We start from the raw sequence: 23,743 nt of genomic DNA, 5'->3' as shown, positions 1-23,743 counted from the left end.
GAGTGTGTTGCAGCTGCCAAAAGTCTGCCACAGCCATAGCCAGAACATGTCTAGGCATCTACCTCTCTCCCTCTCCCTCTCCATCTCTCTCTCTCTTTCTCAGTTCGTCTGTTGCCGGTCTAGTTCTACGTCTGTGGCCGTGTCCGTCCGTCTCTATGCAGTGGCCCTGACGGTGTCGCTCGCCTCACTTTTTGTTACAATTTCTTTTCATTCTGCTCGAGCTGTGCCTTTTATTTTTTTGTTTTTGTCAGTTTTTGCCCAGACATGAGCTCAGTGATGTTTCGCGTTGCCTATTTTCTATGCCCCACACACACTCACACACACAGGCACACACAATCAGACACACGGCTTGTTACTGTAAAATGCAGCAGTTAAGACGAACTAACGAGTGAACGTTGCAACAACATACGAACAGAGTGCGCAAGAGAGAGAGAGAGAGAGAGAGAGGGAAGAATGGAAGAAGTTAAGAGAAAATAACAAAATGAAGGAGAGAGAGAAAAATTGTTTTGGGCCTTGGCTGCGTCTGCAGCGCATCGACTGGTTGCCGTTGCAGTGTTGCTGTGTTGCTGTGTTGCATGCAACATCAATTTTCTGAATCTTGCTGCGAGCCAGGAAACTGAAAATAGCTTGCCGTAAGAAAACAGAACAGGGCCAACAACAATTGGCTCCGTTCTACACCCGCCCCGAACCGCTGTTGCCAACTATTTGGTATTTTACTGTTTACAGTTGTTGTTGTTTCATTCTTACTGCTGCTGCTGCTGCTGCCGCTGCTGTTGCCCCCAGCTGCAATTGTTGTTGCTGCTATTTGAACATGTAACTAGGCTTTTTATCGCTAAACGCATTTCATTTGCATATTTGGCTCCGACTCTTATTTTATTTGCAGGGAAGCTTTGCTAAAAAGCTTTGCCAATTGCGGCTCGCTCTGAGCCTGGCATCAAAACGGGTTTCAAGCCAAAAGCCGAAACGCAAATTGCTAACAATATCAAAAAACTAGATTTAATTTAGTTTCAACTCCTTAATTCTCTGTTTTCACTCCCTCTCTCTCTCTCTCTCTTTCTCTCTTTAACAATAGCTTGAAAATGAGTTTTGTTTGCCTTTCATCCTTTTCAAGCTTTCTCTCTCTTTCACTCGCCTGAACTTTCTTTGCAACTTTTGCTTTTTGAACCAGTTAGGAACTGAACCAGCGCTGAGCTGAGTCAAATGTGAACTTTCAAGTGACTTCCTGCTGTCTCTCTCACTCTCTAACTCATTTTGTCTCTTTCTTTTTGGACTTAAGCTTAAACTCTATTAAGCCTTAACAAAAATTCTAATTAGACAACGAAATTGCATTTCTTTCTCTCCTTTTACCTGTCTCACTCACTCACATGTGCAAATTGCGCGACGCTGGCGTCGGCTGCGACGTCCCCTGCGGCGGCAGCGGCAGACTCTGCTGCTGTATGCCGCCCGCCAGGGGAATCATCTGTGGCTGGGCGCCCGTAACAACACCTCCGCCGCCTCCTCCTCCTCCTCCTCCACCGCCCATGAGCAGCGCTGCCTGCTGCTGCTGCTGCTGTTGGTTGTTGTTGATGTTCGCATTGGAGCGATGCTGCTGCTGTGTGGAGGGCTGTCGCCGGAAGCTGCCCGGCTGCAGGGGCAGCGGAGGCGGGGGCAGCATGAACTGCTGCTGATGATGATGCGGATGCGGCACAGAATGCGCTGCATGCAACGGCAGCTGCTGCTGCTGCTGCTGGAGATGCTGCTGCTGTTGCTGCTGCAGATGGTGATGATGGTGGTAGGCGGGATGGTTGATGGGCGCATGGCAGGGCTGGCCCGAGCGCTGGGCGTGGTGCGAGGAGCTAACATCGGGCAGGGCGAAGCGCAGCTTCTGCCAGAAGAGCTTGTCGCCCCACTGCAAATAGGTGTTGGTCTTCAGGTAGAGCCGCAGATCCGGGTCCAGCTCCTTCTGCGGCACCTCGCCGAGCACAATGACAATGAGGCGTCGCCGGCGATCGCGCAGCACCGACTGATGCGCCGACTTGAACTCGAAGCGGCACCACTCGGACTTGATGAAGTTCTCGGAGACGACCATGATGGTGCGTCGACTGCTGTCGATGGCCTGGACAATGGTCTCGGGCAGGTAGCCGCCCACGGGAAAGTCGCGCTGATGCAGGCACAGCTTGTAGCGGTGCTCGCCCAGCTCCAGCATGGGCGCCAGCTCCTCGTTCACGAACAGCTCATCCTTGGACGAGTACGAGATGAATGCATCGAAGAGCTTCTCCCGCTCGTTCTTGTCCACATCCTTCTGGCCGTTGTAGAAGAGGCGCACGCCGAACCGCGAGTGGCACCAGACGCGCATCTCCTGCCGGAAGATGAACACCAGCAGCGTGCAGATCATGATGAAGATGAAGGCGGTCAGTATGGCCACCAGAATGGGTATGTAGTCCTGCTTGGGCGGCTGCGTGAGTATCATCTTGGTGGAGGTCATATTGCCGCCAGCCGCTTCGCCAGCGCCAGCGCCCGCTCGCTCCGCAGCGTTGAAGCTGTTGTCCAGGCCCAGCTGCAGCGTCTGGCTGCACTGCACCACGGGCAGCGTCTCGCCGGCCGCCGCGAAGATCGCCATCTGCACGGCCTGCTGCTGCGTGCTGTTGCCGGGCATTTCGCAGCGCAGCTGCTGGCGATCCAGCACGTACTCGTGCCGGTTCATGTAGTCGCGCAGCTTGTCAATGAACTCGCACTGGCAGCTCCAGGGATTGCCAGAGAGACGCAGCTCATTGAGGTAGCTGGGCAGGAAGTTCCACACGGCGAAGGTGCCAATGGCATTGTAATCGAGCCGCAGGATCTTCAGATGGTACAGATGGGTAAAGGTGAGCGTGTCTATGGTCGCAATGGCATTGTGCTGCAGGTATAGCTCTTGGAGATTGTCCAGGCCCTGGAACTCGTTGCCGTTGAGCGCGCTCAGCTGGTTGTTCTGGAGCTGCAGCACCTCCAGCTCGAGCAGGCCGTAGAAGGTGCGATTGTGCAGCGTCTCGATGCGCGAGTGATTCAAGTGCAGCACCTTCAAGCGCTTGCGTCCGATGAACGCATGGCTCTGCAGCTCCGCAAAGTGATTGCCATCCAAGTAGAGCTGCGTGGCGTCCATGGGTATGTGCGAGGGCAGCGAGCGATCGTAGCTGGCGCGACTGCAGTCGACCACATTGGAGGTCCAGGACTGATCGTGATAGCAGGAACAGCGATCGGGGCACTCCATTTTGCAGTCGCAGGCCTGAAAGTCGCAGCAGTGGCAGAGGGCAAAGCAGTGCGACTCGTATTTGCATAAGAAGTCATTGGACTTGGCCTCGATCAGCGAGAGATGCGTGGCGCCGCGTGCATAAGACAATTTGCAATAGATCTGATCGAGATCCATGAGCTGCGGCTGCGTGCGTGACTCCCGATTGATCTTCTGCAGCCAATCGAGATTGCAATCGCACTGGTAGGCATTGTGGCCAATGTAGAACTCGGGAATCTCGCGATCCTCGGCAATGGGCGACAGTCGCAGGGCGTTCGGCTCCAGCGTGGTCAGCTTGTTCCGCACGAGATCGACGCGCGTGAGATTGGGCTTCTTGAAGAACGTATAGGGCTGTATCTTACTGATCAGATTGTCGTTCAGATAGAGCACCTCCACGCTGTTCGGTATCGAGCTGGCCGTGATCTCGCTCAGCAAATTGTAGCTGGCATCGAAGGTGCTCAGGCTCAGCTCGTTCTCGATCTCGAAGTAGTTGCCCAGCTGCGTGATCCGATTGGCACGCACATCCAGCCACTGCAGTCCGATGGGTATGTGCGAATAATCGAATTTCTCCAATCGATTACCCGATATATTCAGCCACACCAGATTGGGCAGCTCGGTGAACAGGCCGGCGATGCTCTTCAGCTGATTACCGTCCAGCCGTATGGCCTGCAGTTGGGTATTCCGCTGCAGCGCACCCGCCTCGATGGACTTCAGCTTGTTGCCCGACAGATTCAATATTTGCAGTGAGCTCATGCGTTCGAAGACGCCTCGGCGTATATGCGTCAGCGAGTTCTCCGTCATGCGCAGCCCATAGAGATTCTCCAGTTGAGTGATGCTCGTGTTCTCTATTTGCGTAATCATATTCTCGCCCACATCCAGCGTCTTCAGCAGGGGCACATGGGCCAGCGCCTCTGGCACCGTCTGCAGCTTATTGTCGTTCAGATGCAAATCCTGCAGCTGACTGCAATTGATCAAGGCACGCGCATCCAGGCGCGTCAGCCGATTGTAGTCCAGGGAGAGCACTTGCAGATTGTTCAGGCCCTGCAGCGTGCGCTGCTCGATCACAGAGATGCGATTGTTGGAGAGGATCAGCGTATGCAGATTGCCCAGATCGGCAAAGATGCCAGCGGGCAGCTGATCTATGTAGTTGCCCTCCAGCTTCAGTACTTGCAGACTGGCCAGCGGCCGGAAGATGTGCGCCTCCAGTCGACTGATCTTGTTCGCCGACAGATCGAGCAGCACCAGCTGCTTCAATCCCACAAACGTGGCCGCATTGATCCACTGCGAGTTGAGCTCATTGTTGGCCAGGTCCAGCACCAGCAGCTCGGCCAGCTCGCCGAAGATGCCCGGTGCCAGCACATTAATCGAGTTGTTCTTCAAATATATCTCCTGCAGCTGCTTGGTCTCGGCAAACAGCTCCGGGGGCAGCGAGGTCAAGCGGTTCGCCGACAGATCGACGACGCGCAGCGATATCAGGCCCTCGAATGCTCTATCTGCCAGAAAGCTCATGCTGTTCCGCGCCATGTTCAAGTGGGTCAGCCGGACCAGCGCCGACAGCATGGCCGACGGCAGGCTGACCATCTTGTTGGCACTCAGATCCAACGACTGCAGCGTCGAGCCGCAAACGCGCGACTTCCTCGAGCTGAGCGAGGCGCTGAAGTAGAAGTTGCTGATGTCCTGAATCTTGTTGTAGGAGGCATTCAGGTGCTGCAGCGACTTGAGCGGACAGACCATGCCATCCGGTATGAGCCAAATATTGTTGAGACTCAGATCGAGTCGCTCCAGCTGCCGGAACTCCACAAAGCTGTTGGAGGCCATCTCCAGCGACATGGTCGACCAGTCGCCGTTGTGCGTGCGAATGGTCAGATTCCTCAGCTCCTGCAGGCCACGAAAGGAGCCCTCCGTCAGATTGCCCAGCTTGCAATACTCGATGGTCAGATCCCTGAGCTCCACCAGCGAGCGAAAGCTGTCCGGGCTGAGGCTGCTCTGGAAGAATAACGCATCGTTGCACTCCAGACGCAGCCGGACCGTATTATGCGGCTGGATCACGCTGAAATTTGTGTTCTCCAGCTCCGAGTTGATGGTGCGCAGATGGCAGACGAGTGTGATGTCGTGCTCCCCGCCGCCGGACCAGCGGCATTCGTCTGGAGCCTGATACAATACCGTTTTGCTCAGCGCCGCCCCAAAGATGGGCATGACACAGCTGGCAATGAGGACGTAGAGCATGTGGCTAGCCAGCATTTTGTGTTTGGCTTATTTCTAGCTACAACTAGCTGGAAACCCCACTCGCGAACCTGGCTAGCTAGCTAGCTGTTTTATGTGCTACTACTGCTTCTTCTTCTCCTTCTTCTGTAGGGTATTCAGATTTTGATAGTCAGGGGGGGCTGCAGTCGCTCCGTCGTTATATGCAGCCCATTTTGTGAATATTTTGTAGATCTTTTATCGATGCTTGCACAACAATCCACAGTGTGTTGGATGTAATAATAATAAAACACAGCACACAACACATAAAAACTGCTCTTAATTTGCTTTATATATTTTTATCCATATAAATTTTTATTCAATTTTCTCGTTTCTTTGCTCTCATTCGCGCTGACCGTAATCCAAGTGGGGGGTGTGCGATCGCGATACTTTTTTGATTTTGTTTGCTTTTGCTTTAATTTGTAATATTTTTTTTTTTTTCAGCTATGATAAATATGTTTTCGTATAACTTTCAAGCACTCTTCGACTCAGCTTCATTACGCGACAGCGTCTCGTTTCGTTTCGTTTAACCGACAACGCGTGCGTTCTCTTCAAAGTCTGCTCAAAAACTGATCACACACTGCGAACGGCAGAGAGCAGCAAGTGCCGCTGAGAAACCGAGCGGGCGAGCGCGCCGAGTCGAACATTGAGTGAGTCTTCGTGCCGCTCAAATTATGCCTTTGGGCGAGCACTCAATGAACACGCACACGCTCACAAAGACTGTGACCGTGCATGAGCAAGAGTGAGCGAGCGAGCGGGCGAGCAATAGAAATGTATATAGAACGAGAGAGCGCGCAGGGTGAGCAAAACAAACAAAGCAAAACTATGCAATGCAAAGGCAAACGCAAAACGCAACGCATTGCACAGTGGGCTCAATATTGACAATGCAATCTTTTGCATGTTTGTGTATGTGTAGCTTGTAAAATGAAGGCAAACAAATATTGTGTGTGTGCGTGAGAGTAGGAAGTTAAGATTAGGCAGGCAGAGGAAGTGAGATCGAGAGATAAGCAGGTGATCTTACAAGTTGCGGATTAGTGAATGAAGAACAATGCTTAGATATGTGATATGACCAACTACACTGAACTCGGATTAGTATATCTTGTATTGGTATATATAAAAAGAGATCATTTAAGGTAATATTACGTAGTTAGGTAAACAGCTGATAACTGATATAGACATACATATTTAAATGTTTATTATTATTATTTTTCTTTTTTATTTATTTACTTTACTTTGCTCCTGCCATTTGATGGCACCCACAGCTTGGCTGCACTGTGCACAGTGTCTCCCCTGTCTGCTTCGTTGAGCGTCAACGCCAAACGAACAATTTCCAATGAGACATTGACACTCGTCACACCGGTTAGACGAGTTTCTTTTTGTCCAGCTGAGCCGAAAGTCAAATTGAGTGAGTTTCATATTCAGCGCCGCACTGTGTGAGCGCAAATCCGAACAAAGAGAGCCATTGAGCGAGAGCGATGCTGAATTACGGCGAACCGCCTTGAGTGCAAGCGTGAGAGACTTTAACGTTGATCTGCAACAGCAGCAACGGCAACGGCGACGACGACGGCGGCTTAAGCGACGAGAGCAAAAATAATAATAAAAAATTATTGAAATCAATTGTTAATTCAGCCAATGTCAGTTTGATATACGCGCCATATGTACGTAGTACGTACATACACGCACGCACACACACGTATGTGTGTGTATAAAAAATTGACTGATTTTTCTTGATTTATGAGAGCAGTTGGCTGGGCCTGGGCCTGGGCCACAAACTGATCGCGCTGATCGCTGATCGCGCAACCTGACCGGCTGCTCAATCAGCGCTCAAGCTGCCGTTGCTGTTGCTGTTGCTGTTGCTTTCTGCCTTGGCTAACTGGGCGATCTCTTCTGCTTGTTGTTGTTGTTTGTGCTTTGCTTACTCATTATGCTTGTTGGGCTTGAAGCGTTGTAGGCAGATCTCGTTGCATGATCATTGGACCCATATGTCTTAAGCTACACTTTCAAACTTTCCCAAAACAGAAACAAACCAAAATCGTTTCCCGCTAAGTTAAGTTTATTTTTGCTCACTGCTCACAGCTCACAGCTCACTATGTACCTGTGCGCTGACGCCGTTGCTCCGACAGGTGCTGATTAACCAAACACATCCCCAGATCAGAGTCCGCGTCGCATCGCAGCCTCTGTGCAAGCGATGCGTATCTGTCAGCCAGCCAGTTAGCAGGCCACGGCCACGGCCACTGCCACGGCCCGTTCTCAGGAAAACCCACACCGAAAATGCAGGTAGCCTACAAATTGTCGAAAGTTGACCGTGCAAACATCTCTTGGCGTGTTTCTCAGGTACATCTCATTGCGTACACCTACATACATACATATGTGCAGACGTGCAAGTGTGTGTATTTATCTTTCTTTGGCTAGGATTTTGTTACAAAGGAGTCCTCAATTGTTTGTTCCTGCTTTGTGCCTTTTATCGATCGTACGATCGATCAACTCGGGTGTAAGCCAGGAAGTACTGCAACAAAAAACTGGGCTTAGGCCTTGCCATTGCACAATATGTATGTCGGTTCTCTGTTTGGATTCTACGGGCACAAGGTAACTATATACGGAGCATTGATTCGATTTGATTAGATTAGTTGAGTTCAGTAACATTTGCCTCGATGCTCGATGACGGATCACAATTCCCACTCACTCCCTCTCACTCTCACTCTCACTCTCACTCTCACTTTGTTGCTCTCCGTCCCTCTCTTTCTAGTTTATTTTCTGCTTTAAAATTTGCGCAAATTATTTTTCTTTGTAATCGCTTTGCTTGTCTTGGGCTTTATTGTTGCCCAACCAACAAGACCCAAGTGTTTCTTTCGATTATTGTTGTTGTAGGTGCATATTGCTCATTGGGTCACACTCACAGACCCGAACTCCGTTCCATTATGACTCACGGCATCTGTATAGAGATTTTAATGCCAGCTGCTGTTGCTGCTGCTGCTGTTGTTGCCTGCGAATATTATTCGCTATATTGTAATTGCTTTTGCTCTTTATCAATGACAATTGCCGCACAATCGATAGACAACCCTAAAATTGGCTGCCTTTGATGTTTATTGTGGATATTTAAGTGTCTCTTATAACAATCACTGCTGCGCCGAGCCTAGCTGCTGAGCAACGAAGTCTAGCAGGAAATGTTCCAATATAATCTGATATGATGTTATCTTGCCCAACTTCCTTTAAGCTAGCTGCTGGGAAGGGCTGCTGCTGCTTAGCATTTTTTATTGAATGAAGCAAAGCGTTTCCATTGACTGTTAGAGATTAACTCTACTTTGCTGAAATAGAAAAAATCATGATTAATATGTAAGATCCCTGCTGAATCAGTTAGACCAGCACTTTTAGAGAAGGTCTCTAGTAATTAGCAATGTAATAGCTCCCTTCCTCTTATAGTGTGTAGTATGTAATATAACCAAGCATCGACTTTGGATGTAGGCCTAGTCTAATCACTCTTAGACTCGAGGACAGATCCCTCTCAATTCATCTGCACCTTCAACCTCTTCAATCTAAAGCTATGTGTACTGCTCGGCATATCGCATGATTTTCGAAATAATCTCAATGAAACTCAAATGGAAACTGCAGGAAAAACCTTGCTCGAACAATTAATATGTGTCATGTCAGTGGAATTCCTGAATGCCCAGTGAATGAGTGCCTACAACTCTATATGCTTAAGTAATCCATCTCTCTCTCGCACCCACACTCCTGCCCTCCCGCTCTCCCACTCTCTCGCTCTCCCCCTGTATGGCTCTCTTTGAATAAGTTGGCATTGTTCTTAATTATAAAGCGTTGTCATGTGAGCTTCCCATTCATTCAGTTTGGACAGCCGTCGGAGCAGCTCAGCTCGGCTCTCAGCTGTTCTTTATGTTCTTTATGGCTTGACGCCTAATAAAAATTAATTTAATTTGTCTGTATATGCGACTTCACTCTCTCTCTCTCTCTCTCTTTCTCTTTCGCTACATACATATATGTATGTGTGTGTGTGTGTAAGTGGGTGTGCAGTTAACGCTTATGTAAACAGATTCACTTGCAATTCTCGCGTATCGCTACGTATCTGCTGTGCAAAACATATTAATTAGCATTTCCAATTTTGTATGCATATCTTTTTAACTATCTCGTAATGCAACGTTGCACACACTGCACAAACACACACACTCACACACACACATGGAAGAAGGAACAGCAGCAGTGCAGAGCTGCCTCAGTGTGTGTCTGTCTAGTTGCTTTTGCAGTTCGTGTTGGTCAGCGAATTTTACTATATTTGAATTTCTTTCATATGTATATAATAATACCAGGTAAAAATATAAAGCGGGTATATATGTACATATTACTGAAGATATTTATATTTGTCTAGTGATCTATCAAAATAGATATTACAGATTATCATGATGATAATCTCATTAATAATATATATGTATAAGCAGATACATTTTTCGTCGTAAAACTTTCATTAAATTCTATATATTATACTACAGAGTATTGGTTAGTCCAGCTAGTCCTGCACATTCAAGATCGGATAGCAAGTCCTCTGGTAGAAAATGCTATTTAGGATATCATATATGTATTATGGAGTAACATATTCCAGAGATTTTAAGACTTCTTTTACAGGCACTAAATACTACTTAGCATATTATAACAAATTGTCAGCTTATAGCAAGCAATAATACTAGGTATAGTACCTACAGGGTACGAGCTGGTCTCGCACTTCTATTTTCTGAAACATTCATTCTTGGCTTTAGTGCGCTTTCATACATTTATCGTATGAATTTTCGCGATAGTTGTGTTGCTGGAACTTTGGCATTGCGTCTGGCGCGGCTTAACGAGAGCGTAAAAGCGAAAACATCAAAATAAATAGCTAAAAAAAATTAACAAGCCAGCGTCGCTTTTTTGTCTGCATCGACCTGGCCATGGGGCCCTCACTGACTGACTGCCTAACTGACTGACTGACAGATAGACAGACGTAGAGACGGACAGACGGACAGCCGTTGTGGCAACTAATCGAAACGCGTTGCAGCTGCCACAATTCGAGTCGAGTTGAGTCGCGTCGCGTCGAGTCGAGTCGAGCGGCAGTGGTTGCCCAAGTTGTTGCACGACAAAGAGCTTATAGATACTTTTATTTTTAGGCGCGAGTGTGTTTACCTACAATGCGCTCTCCAAAAACTTGGCGGCACGACTCGGCTACGTTCCAACTGGACGCACAGCAAACACAGAGTCAGAGAAGGAGATGGGGCAGCAGGAGAAGGAGTAGACGGAGAGAGGCACAGAGAGCTTGTCAGGCGACGCGTTGAGACGACACGGACAAACAGGCAGCTCGAACAGGGAACACTGCAACGCTCCTTCACTTGAGTCCATCATGAGAGAGAGAGAGAGAGAGCGAGAGAGAGCGAGGCGGGTTCGGGCCTGGGCTTTTGTGTTTTCGTTGAGCCAATTGTTAGTTGAGCGGTGCCGCAGGCTGGCAACGTGCACATATAGCATGCACAGGATACACAGAGAGTAGCTCGACTGGTAGCTCTATATAATTTGATGAACAAACAACGACAGCAGCAGCAACAACAACAACGAAGCAACATCAACGGCAAACAACCTTGAGTCCAAGCTGACCATCAAGAACATATGCAAAGCATTCGCCCCGCACACAGGGCATTCGTATATTTGCTGATCGTAAAAGACAGCCCACGATATTGTACGGGGCGTAACGCAGTTCCAAATTAGCATAAGAGAGATACTACGACTACTTCTCTGCGGAGCTGATTCATTTCGAACCCATTAGAATTTGTCAAATTATAGAACTGATTCACTAAATGGCAATGGCGAATGAATGCCAATTCATGTCCAATTAACAATGGGCTGGACACAAGTCTCGCACAGGAAACGGGCATGAATAAGATCTATAGACAGTTGCTCCTATGCGCAGAGAGCGCAAGACGGCATGTAAAGAAGTAGCTCAATGTAGGCATGGAATGCCAAAGAGAGAGGGGGCAGAGGAGGGGCAATTCAATTATGAATTCCATTGAAGATCAGCAGATGATGAGATCAGTTGGCAAAAGAACAAAAAACTCGACTTATGTTGCGTATAAATTCAGAAATTCAATAGTAAAACTTAGCCAAAGTGAACAAAGAATGCCTAAAAATGTCAAATAATAGAAATTCAAAGAGTTTCCTAAAAAAAACCTAAGCTCTTTAGCTTTACACACAACAAAATACCTACTCATATGCAAATTGAAGTCGACCTCATATTAATAATCAGCTGATTCAAAATAAATATATAGTTAGTTAGGTTCGTTTGCTAGCCCAGAAATAATGTAACTAATTACACGCGATTTAACACCAAGCCCAACGTGAGGCAGACTCAGCTGGCTCATTAAGTGTTTCTTCCACTCTGACCCAAATACCAGAAACTAATCAACCCACTCAATCTTGAATAATGAGCGTGCCCGATAGCCAAAGTGCACTATATCTCACTAATATGTCATCAATTTGCAACTAAAGACAATCAAATCGAAACAAAACAGCGTCAAAACTGTTAACGATCGATAAGAATAAGGCGGAGGGCGATCTAGAGAGAAAGATAGACATAGCGACAGAGAGGGAGCGAAACAATCAAGACACAATATTACATTTTAAAGTTGCATAGACAGCGCTTGATGAGTGCCCAAAGTGAATCAAGATTCCAAATCAGAATAACGAATCACAGATTAAATTACCATGTTTGTTCTTTCAGCTCACGATCAGCCCTATATACATATACCTCTCTGTCTCCGTCACTGTCTCCGGCTCTGTCTCTGTCTCTTTCAAGTCCAAGTGGACTGCTAATTAAAAGCGAGTAAGACAAAGTCGAAATCAAATAAATTTCTAGCCCAAAATACAAAAAAAAAGGGTAATAATTTCACAGACATTTCACATAAATAACATCAATAGAGCGCGCTGGTCGAAACTTCTTGGAAACGTGGGCCAAAACGTTTTCTAAAACATTCGTATTGTCTGGCTGCTCAGCTGGCCTGCTCTCTCTTCTACACTCTCCCTCTCTCTTTCTATTTTATTTTTCACTCGTTTTTATCAAACACCTAAGAAATAAAAAACAGGTATGATGATAGTAGTCGACTGCGTAATACTCGTTCGGGATTTAAAGGAAGTCAGAAATTAATTAATTGTCCAGAGAAGGAGAGAGAGAGAGAGAGAGTTTGTGTGTACGAGAGATATATATATATAGAGAGAGAGAGAGAGAAACGTGTTATTTTTTATCAACTTAACGAGCTATCAAAGGCCTAGCTGTTATCTAGCAGTGCAGACGTATCAGAAATATCCCAAAAGAGTCAACACAAGCATATATGTCTAAGAAACCAATATACCTTTTTTACTCGCATGCACCATCATCATGAAAAGAAAACAAAGCAAGAAGAAGAAGAAACATCATTAACATGTCGTAGATACGCGCCGAGATTCAAAGTTTGATTCTTTTGCTGTATTTTGTTTTATATCTAACTGATTAACAATCGACGGACTGTTGCGCGTTGTTGTCGTTGCTATTTGTTATTGTTGCGTGTTGCTGCTGTTGTTGTTGTTGTTGCTGTTGTTATTGTTGCCTCATATCAGTCAGTCAACGCGCCGCAGCTCAGTTTTGAGTGAGGTTGCAGCGTGGTGAGGTTGCCCCCATAGACTCAAGATCTACGCGACTTCGGACCTCAATCTCGATCGCTGTTCAATCGAGTGGTTTCCCCCTGCCACTGCCACTGCCTCTGCCCCGCAGCGCCCTTTGCCAGTTGATCGTGTGAAGCTGCAGCATCTCAGCTCGAGTTGTATCTAAAAATTTCAACTGTTGCGTGGAAAGACGCAGTCGCAGCAACAGCAACAACAACAACAACATCAGCAGGTTAACACGCCAGCGCAGGTTAAACTGACCTGCCGACTGGACCGCAGCTCTTTTGTGTTGTTGTTGTTGTTGCTGTTGCTGTTGGCTTGGCCCGAACATTTTTGATTGCTTTTTTAATGTTTCCAATTTATACGAATCATTGTTGTTCTTTCCCCCTCCTCAGTTCTGGCCTGGTCATGCCACAGAGAGCCAGAGAGTGAGTCCATAATTTAGCCAGAACACATGAACAGCGCAAATGTTAAGAAAAATTACAAAATAAATAGCCAACTGTTACCTCTACCTCTCTCTGTCTCCTCCCCCTCCCCCTCATCCGTCTCTCCGTTTTTCTGGTTTATTGGAGATGTCATAAAGTCAAATGCTTTGTCGGCGTTGCGACTCTCATCGATTTCAGTTACGCATTGCGCTCAATGTTTTTAATTAGACAGTTTTGATGTTGCGTCAATTGTCAATTGGCGACAAAAAGGGGCACGCAACAAGTTGGCTGCGAAATAGACGCCTGGGCCTAAAAAGGCGACGACGTTGTCGCCAACTTTGGCCAACAAATCTGTGTCAAGCCATGGGCAACATTCAACAGCACACATTCAATATCAAACGTTCAACTTGCAGCATTCAACGGGCAACTTGCAGCAGGCGGAGGCAGCAGGCGGAGGCAACAGGCGGATGATCTGAAGCGCGACAAGTGATTGCCATCAGTTGTCAGGCCGCTATCGTTGATCACAATGTCAACAGCAGTAGCAACAACAACAGCAGCAGCAGCAACTGCAGCAACAACAACAACAGGCAGTCAGTCAGACTGGCGACGGCATATTCCCGTGGGGAGCTGCATTTAAAAGGCATTTAAGCCACAAAATCTCAAGACCAGCAGCAATATCAACAACAGTTGCCGCAACAATTACAAAAACCAAGCCAAAAACTGAAGAGCCTAAGCGAATAGCAAATGCACTAACTGCCTGTCAGTGGAGTTAAAATATAAATATATTAATATATTTTTTCGTCTCAGATAAATATCATATTAATATATGTATTTAGTATTAAAATTTATTTTTAATTACTCCAATAAACTAAACTGAAAGATTGAAGAGATTAGTAAATATGTTTCTAGCAATGTTTTATTTTTAATTTTATTTTTAGAAAATATGTCATGTATATATAGAAGGCGCACATTAAATAATTTTTTTTTTTTTTTTTTAATACAAAAATTATGTTAAGCGGAAGTTTTCTAATATTTGTAGTTTATAAAATACATAAAAATTATATAAAATAAATTTGTTGTTAGAATTAATTTAAGAGAATAATTTGAGACAATATTGTAAAAAAATTGATATATAAAATGGATTATTATACTGATTAAGCGGGATTAAAATGATCAGTATCCAAATCTAAATGTGTTTCAGTTGTGAGCCATGAAAACAATTGTTTTTCTTTGTTTATGTGACTCATAGGTATATGTATGTAAGAAATAATATTTATCTATATGAGCTGTTTAAAATTAAAACAAAAATTTTGATTAGTCACCAAGATATCGTTAAATTTTACTCTGTTTCTTTAAAAAACAAATCTTATCAAATTTTATTTGGCTTATTTGGGCTATATATCAAATATATATTATATTTGATTATTTTAGTATTGATGTCTATAGATTTATTTTGCCAAAATGAGGCTACATTTCTTTGTGCATTTACTTCAATGAATATTAAATCATACATATATAATTATTGCTGCTTTATTCAATGACTAACTAAATCACAACAGCTTCCATTTATTTTCCGACCTCTGTATAACAGCGCATAAATTCTATAACTCAACCTCGCGTTTCTCGCAGTGTAAATTAAAACAATTGCCGCTAATGTTAATTTAGCTATTCACATGCAAGAGTTTGGTTCGTCTGATAGCTGAAGAGCATATCTGTTAATAAAATGCTTAATTGCTCGTGCGCACACACTCACACACACACACATACTCGATGAGAAAACGATGATGCCCCACCGGCAAAAAAGGGCTGCCTTGCGGCATGCCACAGACGCCGCCGCAGCCGCAGCCGCAGTCGCAGCCGCAGTCGCAGCTTTAGCCATAGCAGCTGGGAGCCAGGCTTTCGTGACATGACAATTTCGATGATGACGATGATGAGCCGCTGCTGCTGCTCTTGGTGCTGCTTCTGCTGCTGCTGCATCTTGTGGCTGATCAAGATCAAGGCAGCTTGCAGCGACTCCATGATGATGTTGTCGTTGACATTGACGACGACGACGCACATTGACGATATGATAGACGCACTCATCACATCAGATCACATCACATCATCTGGCGGGACGTGCGCGTTGATTGTCACAGCAACTGGAACTGGGATCGGCAACAGCTACTGCCACAGCAACTGTTGCTGCTGCTGCTGCTGCTGCCACTGATGTTGCTACTGGCATGCGGGTTCCACTCAACGTTCAACGAAAATTGCAATTTGCCGTCATTTTGTAATGAGGGAGCGCCGACGTCGACGACGCCGACGACCTTGACGTTGACGCAGCTCGAAATTATGGCAAATTGTTTATGGGGTGTTTAAATGGCCAGCAAAGTTGTTGTTGTTGTTGTTGTTGTTGTTGTTGCCGGCAGTTGGCTACGCCAAGGCGAAGCTATAATTTTATTTGTAAATAAATTCACGAAAAACCAACAAAAAGAGATAAAAAGGGAGAGAGACAGAGAGACAGAGAGAGAGAGAGTGAGAGAGAGAGACAGATGGAGCTAGAAGTGGACCCGCCTAACGCGCGCTCTGGCCATTAATCATTTGCACCCTGGCAGCGGACAGCAGCAACGCCTGCAGCCAAAGGTTCCACTACCTCTCTCCCTCTCTCTATCAGCCTCGTTCTCTCTCTTTCTGTCTCTATTCTAGTCGTTCAGTGCGTGTGTATTTAACTAACTCATTATAAATAAGCTGGAATCCCTAACATGCAATTAAATAACGTGGGTCTAATCCTAATGAGACGACAGGCACTATGTCATGTAGTTGTTGTTGTTGTTGAAGTGGTTGTTGTTACGTTGCTCGTTGTTCATTCGGTTGTTTGCTATTCGACGTTCGCTGCTGCAGTCTTTGGCTACCCAACTTGGCCATGCAACATTTGCGTTTGCGCATTTGCCCATTTCCTCCAGGCAGAGGGACCCAAACACAGCGCGCTACGCATGAGTGAAAGCTGCGATTTGGAGAATGTCAGAGCACAGCAAAAGAGAATAGAAGCAGAGAGACAGAGAGGGAGAGAGAAAGGAAGTAAGGCAAACAAACACGTGTTCCAAGCCAATTGCAAATGGGCATGACACCAGCCCAGGCACTACGTTTCGCAGCAAAACCCAAATATTAATCATACTCGCGGGACAGAGAATATTATGGCTTCACATACAACACACACATATACAATGTGTAAGTGTGTGTGCGTGTGACATTAGTCTTTTCAATATCTGGCGTTGGCGTCTCTGGTGGGCATTCTAGGAAAGTCAGCGTTGATTTCAGCAGCGTCTGCGCTGAGTTCAACGACAGCGATTCTTGTTTTTGTGTCGAAATACGCCGTATATCAGTTCCATTATCAGCGGGCGCAGAGGAAGTGATCGAATTTCTCATAACTCCGAGACTTGATGTAGAAAGTGAACGAATGAATGACTCGAATGCGGCGCTTGCCATGGCAAATCTGCTCTTAATTGATACATCAGAATCACATAATTGGATTACGATTACAGGCAGGCAAGTGTATACATATGTACATATGTATGTATGTATGTATGTTTTCATAGTTCTTCAGATTTCTTGTTAAACTAACTCAATTTGAGCAAATTTTAGGAAGGACAAAATTCTAAAGCTGTTGACGCCACTCAAGCAGTGTGGACTGCCTATGTATGTATGTATGTGTATGTATATTTATATGTATGTGTTCATAGCTCTTCAAATTTCTTGTTAAACTCACTCAATGTGAGCAAATTTTGAGAAGAAAAACTGCTAAAGCTGTTGAAGCATTCCAAGAGTATTAAGCAGTAAATGTATGTATGTATGTATTTACGTATATGTCTTCATTATATTTATAAATATGTGTATACATACATATGTATGTATGTACATGTTTATTTCTGAAAAATATTTTCCTAGGCTTGGCAGGAATTTTGTTTGCTTATTAAATTTGAATATTCGTGTACTTCCCCTAATTTATTTGTGCTCGAAATTAATTTCTTCAATGAAATCAATTGAGCTTGCCAATTCATTCACAATATTTATACTTTAAGGCCACCCAAAGCTCATATAAATATTGCCCTACAAAATGATTTTTATAAACAAAAATGGATAACAGTTTATTATGCTTTGTCTTCCCTCAAAGAATTCTACTCTGATAAATTCTATCTCTGCTCATACTCGAACTGTTCCATTTCATAATATTCCATTCTATTCCATTGTCTGCTCTTCTATTCTCTGCTTTCATCCCAGTGCAAATTGTTTGTTGATTTTAAAACTGAGCACTAAAAACGAAAGAGTTCTTGGTAAGCGTAGTCTTAGCCTGGATTGCATTCTGTTCTCACCTGTAATTAGGAGCTGGTCAACCTCTAGACAATGCAGACGATGATGCTGCTCAGTAGCCTCAAGTTTTGATCTTTAGCTAACAGCTTATCCCTCGATTTCCGAAGGCTTCAGCCCACGCACCTTGAAGCTAATGAACCGCGGCTCGACAGAGGCGCTCTTTCGAATTCCTAGGAAAATCTTTTATGATCTTGGAAAGAGAGAGGAACAGAGTGAGAGAGAGAGAGAGAGAGGGATGTAGCTGTATATGTAAACCCTTGTTCAAGCAGCACACACACTCTAATTGCCGCTGCAACCATTCCAAGTAGAGGCGAAGGGCTATAAAACTTATAACCGCAGGATTTTCACTGTCAGCACAGCCATTAATCCACTCGGACAGCAGCGGGCGGGTTTCTCTCTCGTCTTGCGTCTCTGCCCCTTCCCCTGCTCGATGGCTCTCTAACAACCTGGCAACGCCCTTGTAAAGAACAACTACACCAGTCCAATCGCAGCTCTGTGAAGTTCGAGTTGGAGTTGGAGTTGGAATTGGAGTTGGGGCTCTACAGGCTAGGGGGACCAGTCGTCGTCCGTCCATTGACATTGGTGGACAAGAGTTGGCTCTAATAATTTCGTTCATTATGAATTAATTTAATTTGAGCAACGGCCGCGGGATTGTTTAATATGCGAGCAGACGGCAATGGGGCATTGAGTGAAAAGGTTGCCCTCGAGAGCACAACGGGTGGGCGCCACGGATTGTGTCAAAGATATGCGACGCATGTGGCGCAAAGTTCCGCCAAATGCACAGTTGGTAGTCGTTCCCGGTTCGGGGCTTTTGGAATTTTTATATCCATACACATACGTACACACATACATACATATAACCCATTTACTACAGGTTTCTTAGAGCGAGAACCCTAAATGCTTCTTGATTTGCCTCGGAAAAGGTCAAACGCAACGCAAAATTGGCTCAGAAAGTTTCGTCAGATCAACAACGGCTAAAAGCTTATCGATAACTCGAGTCTCTGTTGCAAGTATTTTTAGAGTCTCAGGCCAGGCCAGACCAGACCAGATCAGGCCAGGCCAGGCAGGCAGGCAGGCAACGTTGCGTGTTTGGTCGGCTTTGACCTAAAATAAAGTTGGCATTTTGAGTGTTTTATTGCATGGACACAAGTTTCAAGCAATCAACAAAGCGACTGATCAAATGCAAGATCATCCCAATGGACAGACATGCCATACACACACACCAGCTCCAGCTCCACGTCAGTGTGAAAGAGAGGGAGAGCGAAAGAGCTCTGGCTGGAGAGAAATATGTTTATAAACATGCACATTTGGCACGCGATCATCAATTTTCGATGCCTTACAACTGCGTACTGTAAGTTACTTTTACCATTTTGGCCCTCAACAGCTCACAGCTCTCAGCGTTATCACTGTGCAACAAAGACGCTGCCACAACATCCACTTCTGGCCAGCAATGAATAATGAGAGGAGGTGTGCACACTCATATATTACGCTCGAGGGGCAAAGAACACGAAATCAAATGAACGCATTTAAATACACTTTACTTTTTCTTTTCATTAAACATACATACATACATACATATGTACATATATGTGTGTATATTTATGTTTGTGTGTATGTGTACTTATATAAAATAAAAGTATTGTAAAAGAATTTTGGCTGTTTTTCTTTATAATTTTTTCAACCCCCCAAGGAAAAAATTAAAATATAATTAAAGAAATATTAAAATAAATAAAAAAAATAAAAAATACATATATAAAATTATTATTATTATTATTATTATAGTTTTATATTATGTAAATACATATTCTAGAGAATCAAACGTTATTTCTTTTACAACGAACTGGCTGGCAAATACTTTTCTGCTTTACTGTATATCTTCTCTTTCATTTCTATTTAAATATTGCTTAAGGACTTTGTAGCTTTGCCATAATATTTCCTTATCATGTAACAGTTTTTAGTATCATATTGCTTAATCCCTATCCTGTTGTGGTCTTCGCTATGGTTAGTTTAGCAATCTTTCATGGTAGGGATTTAGGTAAAAACAATTCGTTCTGCTGTATTTGAGCCAAATTTATGAGGAAACCTTGAAAATATTTGCAGATAATTTCGGTACATTTGAGTGTACCTACTGTGATAATTTGCAGGGTGTGAAAATACAAAAATACATACATACATACATATATGTACATGCATTTTCATTGAAACGGCTAGCAATAGGTTTCAATGGAATTTACCGAGCTTGAAATTTCAGTTATACAGACATACATACATACATAGTACATACATACATATAATCTGTATATTCGCGCAATCGATAACTCTTATATCACATTAGACTTACATATATTTAGCAAATTCATCATTCCTACTTATCCCACTGGCTACTTCCTTTTGCTGTCCGTCGATCGTCTGTCTAGCAACATTGTTGCTGCTTAGGCTCTAGGGTTCTGAGGTTGCGTTTGCTGCTGGCCAGTGTTGATAGTTTACCTTAATTGTTACACAATGATCGCGCTGATTCTGCGCCTCGTTGGTTCCCAATTATAAAAGCCGATTAGATAACCAGCGTGCCCAAAAAGCAAGCCCGGACCAAACAGCAAGTGGCCCATCATCATGTTTTATTATGCCCAGGCAGCCGCATTGGCCGGCTGTCTGCGGCGGCCTCCTGCCTCCGGCCTCCTGCCACTGGCCTTTGCTCAGGTCTGTGTGTGTCGGTGCTGTTTTTGGATTATAATACCGAAGAACAACAAACAAGAGGGAAAAAAGTTTCGACTCATTCGCTGCCATTTAGAGCAACAATAGGAGACCGGCAAATGTAAACACCGATCGATACGAAAATGAGCAATAACCAAAAACTGTACCCAGTGTATCCAGTGTACGCGGTGCCCAGTGCTTGCTGAGGATCGATCGACCTTCTCTCCAACAGCAGCACTACCACCAGCAGCACCGCCACCACTACCACCAACAAGCAACAAGTATACCCAAATATGCGATCATTACTCATGCGCGATTTCACAATAAATCAACGAGACGTGTTCACAATAATTTTATTCAACTTATTTTCTTGTCGGTTGGTCTCGGCCCGGTCTGGTCTGTGGTCTGGTTTGAGCTCTGTTCTTATGTAGTATGCAATGTGCGCATGTGTGTGTCTGTGTGTGTGTCGATTGTTATACCCTGTAAGCAGCCGAGTTCTGGGATAGCAAATGAAAGGCTTGGCAATTGATTGGCCTTAACAAGTGAAGAAATCTAAATGAAAGATGCAATTTACTTAAATTACAGTTGGGTATTGAATTCTTCAGCATTATATATAGAAATGGTATCCAATAACAATTATAGTCACTCATAGGAAGCTAGTTGCAGCTTGCACTAGCATATACTATGATTAGCGCCATCTATTGTTCAGTAGACGCAAGCTGCTTGCATTCCATGTTTATAGCGTTTATATAAAGGGTAGCTTTTAGTCTTTAACTCTCTGCTGCAGCGTTCTAACTTGTTATTAACTGTATGAGTGTGTCTGTGTGTGTGTGTGTGCGTGTATTTGTTGGCTGCTCGTTGGCCCGGCCAACAGCTCTAAAGGAGCGCAGGCTTTTATGTTGTTGTCGGCGGCGTCGGCAACAATGAAACCGTTTTTCGTTACGAGCATCGGGAATGTGTTGCTAAATATGCAAAGCGACTTCGGAGTCCACATTGGCCAATGGTCGACTCACTGCATCGGCAGCTAGTTCAACCTGGTGGCGTTGGCGTCGGCGTCGGCCTCAGTTTTAGTCTCAGCCTTAGCTGCAGCGTCGGCGTCGTCGTCGGCGTCGACTTCGTGATGTGACGCTTCCCACTCTGTGGTCTTTGGGCTGGCGCTGTGGCCGTCTCTGGTCCGTTTCGGCAGTGCGGAGTGCAACTATTTTCATGTCGCGGATCGTGATGAAGTTAGGTGCATGGCCACGCAATGGGGCATCCAACCAAATGCCTGCCTCCGATCATTTGCAAATTATGCATGTATGTGTGTGTGGATGTGTTTGTTGGAAAAAGAAGAAGCTACACGATTTAATTGTTACGCACAATGACAGTCAGCAGAGGCCAGAGCAAGAGCGAGAGAGAGAGAGAGAAGGTGGGTATAGCTACAAGCAGACAGCGGAACTAGCATTGCATTGTATTGTTCCTGAAGTAGCAAAAAGGGTTATGAGGCCCAAAACATTTGCAAGCTGCGCGGCGGCTGAGCCAAGGCTTTGCTTAACCATTGCCCTTCAGCTGCGAACGGGTCCAGCGCTGAGATTGTTTCGTTGGCAACGTTTAGCGCAGGGCCCCGAAGCAGCTATAATTCAAACCGTACAATTGTCTTTTAATGATAGGTTTACCTGGTATATATAGGAGAGATAACTATTTGCTGTCGAGAGCTGCAGTTGTTGAAGAGTTGCAGTTGGAGCTGGAGTTTTTCACAAATTGATTTGCTAGAAATCATTAAGTAGAATTCATTTTATATATGTGTTTTGGCTGCTCTCAGGAAAATTGATTTATGATCTTCATTAGGGCTCAAAGCGTCCTTAAGGATTATTGTGTTTAAGAAAAATTACACTTGCATCATCATTTATCATTTCTTTTATAATAAATTTAATTTGAGCGTATTAGAGAGGCGCTTGAACGAGCAGATACTCCAGCTGGGGCGGAATTTCAGCTATGGCGATATACGCGCAATATTAAAAGGCAGCCTCTGCGTCGTCACCCCATCCTGAGTGCTACGGGTGAGTGGCTTACTGGAGATGAAGCGCAAGCCGAAGCCTTTGCTGACCACTTATATGAGCAATTCTCGCCGCTGCTAACTACCGAGCAATCAGATCTTAATAGCATCAGAAGGACTGTGAACTCTCCTACCCCAGAAGGTATCCCCATAGAAGCATGCACAAAGGCAGAGGTTCTCAAGCAGATGAAAGCTGTAAAAACAAAAAAGGCGCCTGGACACGACCGAATAGATGGGAAAGTTATCAGGGCATTGCCTGATTCAGCTATTGACTACTTTGTAGTACTATGCAACGCCATCCTTCGCACTCAGCACTTTCCGTCCTGCTGGAAACGTGCTGAAATAATCATGATCCTGAAACCTGGAAAACCCGAAAAGGAAATTGCTTCCTACAGACCTATCAGCTTGCTACCGGTACTCTCTAAAGTATTCGAAAGAATACTCTTGCGAAGAGTACTGAACGAGCTGAGTCGAAGAAGAATCATACCGGAGCATCAATTCGGCTTCAGGAGGCAGCACGGTACGCCAGAGCAAGTGCATCGTGTGATCAACCACATTCTCGGCGCGTTCGAAAGCAAGGAATACTGCTCCGCAGTTTTTCTCGATGTCAAGCAGGCATTCGACCGGGTGTGGCATGTGGGTCTCCTTGACAAGATTAGGAAAGCCTTACCTGTCTCCCACTTCAAGTTGCTGGCCTCTTACCTGACAGGAAGAAGCTTCAAGGTCCTAAAAGGACATGCAAAATCTTCGAGTCGACCAGTTAGAGCAGGCGTGCCCCAAGGTAGTGTGCTTGGGCCAACATTATATACACTCTACACCGCAGACATGCCGTTGCCTCCCAGTAACAGCGACATGCTTATAGCGACGTACGCGGATGATACAGCCATACTGAGTCGCAATAAATCGCCCGAAGTAGCCTCTAGTCAAATGCAAGATTACTTGCATGATCTCAATCGGTGGCTAACTCGCTGGAGCATCGGAATCAACGCCCAAAAGTCCACGCACATCACATTCGCAACCAGAAGGGGAGCCTGCCCCGAAGTGACTCTAGGAGCTCCAATACCACGGGCAAACAAGGTGAAGTACCTGGGAGTCACT

General features: G+C 45.2%; 1 protein-coding gene across 1 annotated transcript; it reads right to left on the bottom strand.

Moving 5' to 3' along the window:
• Nucleotides 1-184: 184 nt before the first annotated feature.
• Tollo (Toll-like receptor Tollo) lies at nt 185-6,113 on the bottom strand. The gene has a single exon (XM_018008572.2). It carries the CDS (start codon nt 5,483-5,485, stop codon nt 1,361-1,363), a length of 4,125 nt encoding a protein of 1,374 aa, XP_017864061.1. The 5' UTR covers nt 5,486-6,113; the 3' UTR covers nt 185-1,360.
• Between the last annotated feature and the right edge of the window lie 17,630 nt (nt 6,114-23,743).

Source organism: Drosophila arizonae, chromosome 4 (genome assembly GCF_054131065.1).
Source record: "Drosophila arizonae isolate 15081-1271.41 chromosome 4, UAZ_ARI_1.0, whole genome shotgun sequence".
NCBI lineage: Eukaryota > Metazoa > Arthropoda > Insecta > Diptera > Drosophilidae > Drosophila > Drosophila arizonae.
This window is presented reverse-complemented; position numbering and strand designations above follow the sequence as displayed.

Excerpts from the sequence above, each read along its gene's own strand:
- Tollo (XM_018008572.2), bottom strand. The coding sequence starts at position 5,485 with ATGCTGGCTAGCCACATGCTCTACGTCCTCATTGCCAGCTGTGTCATG.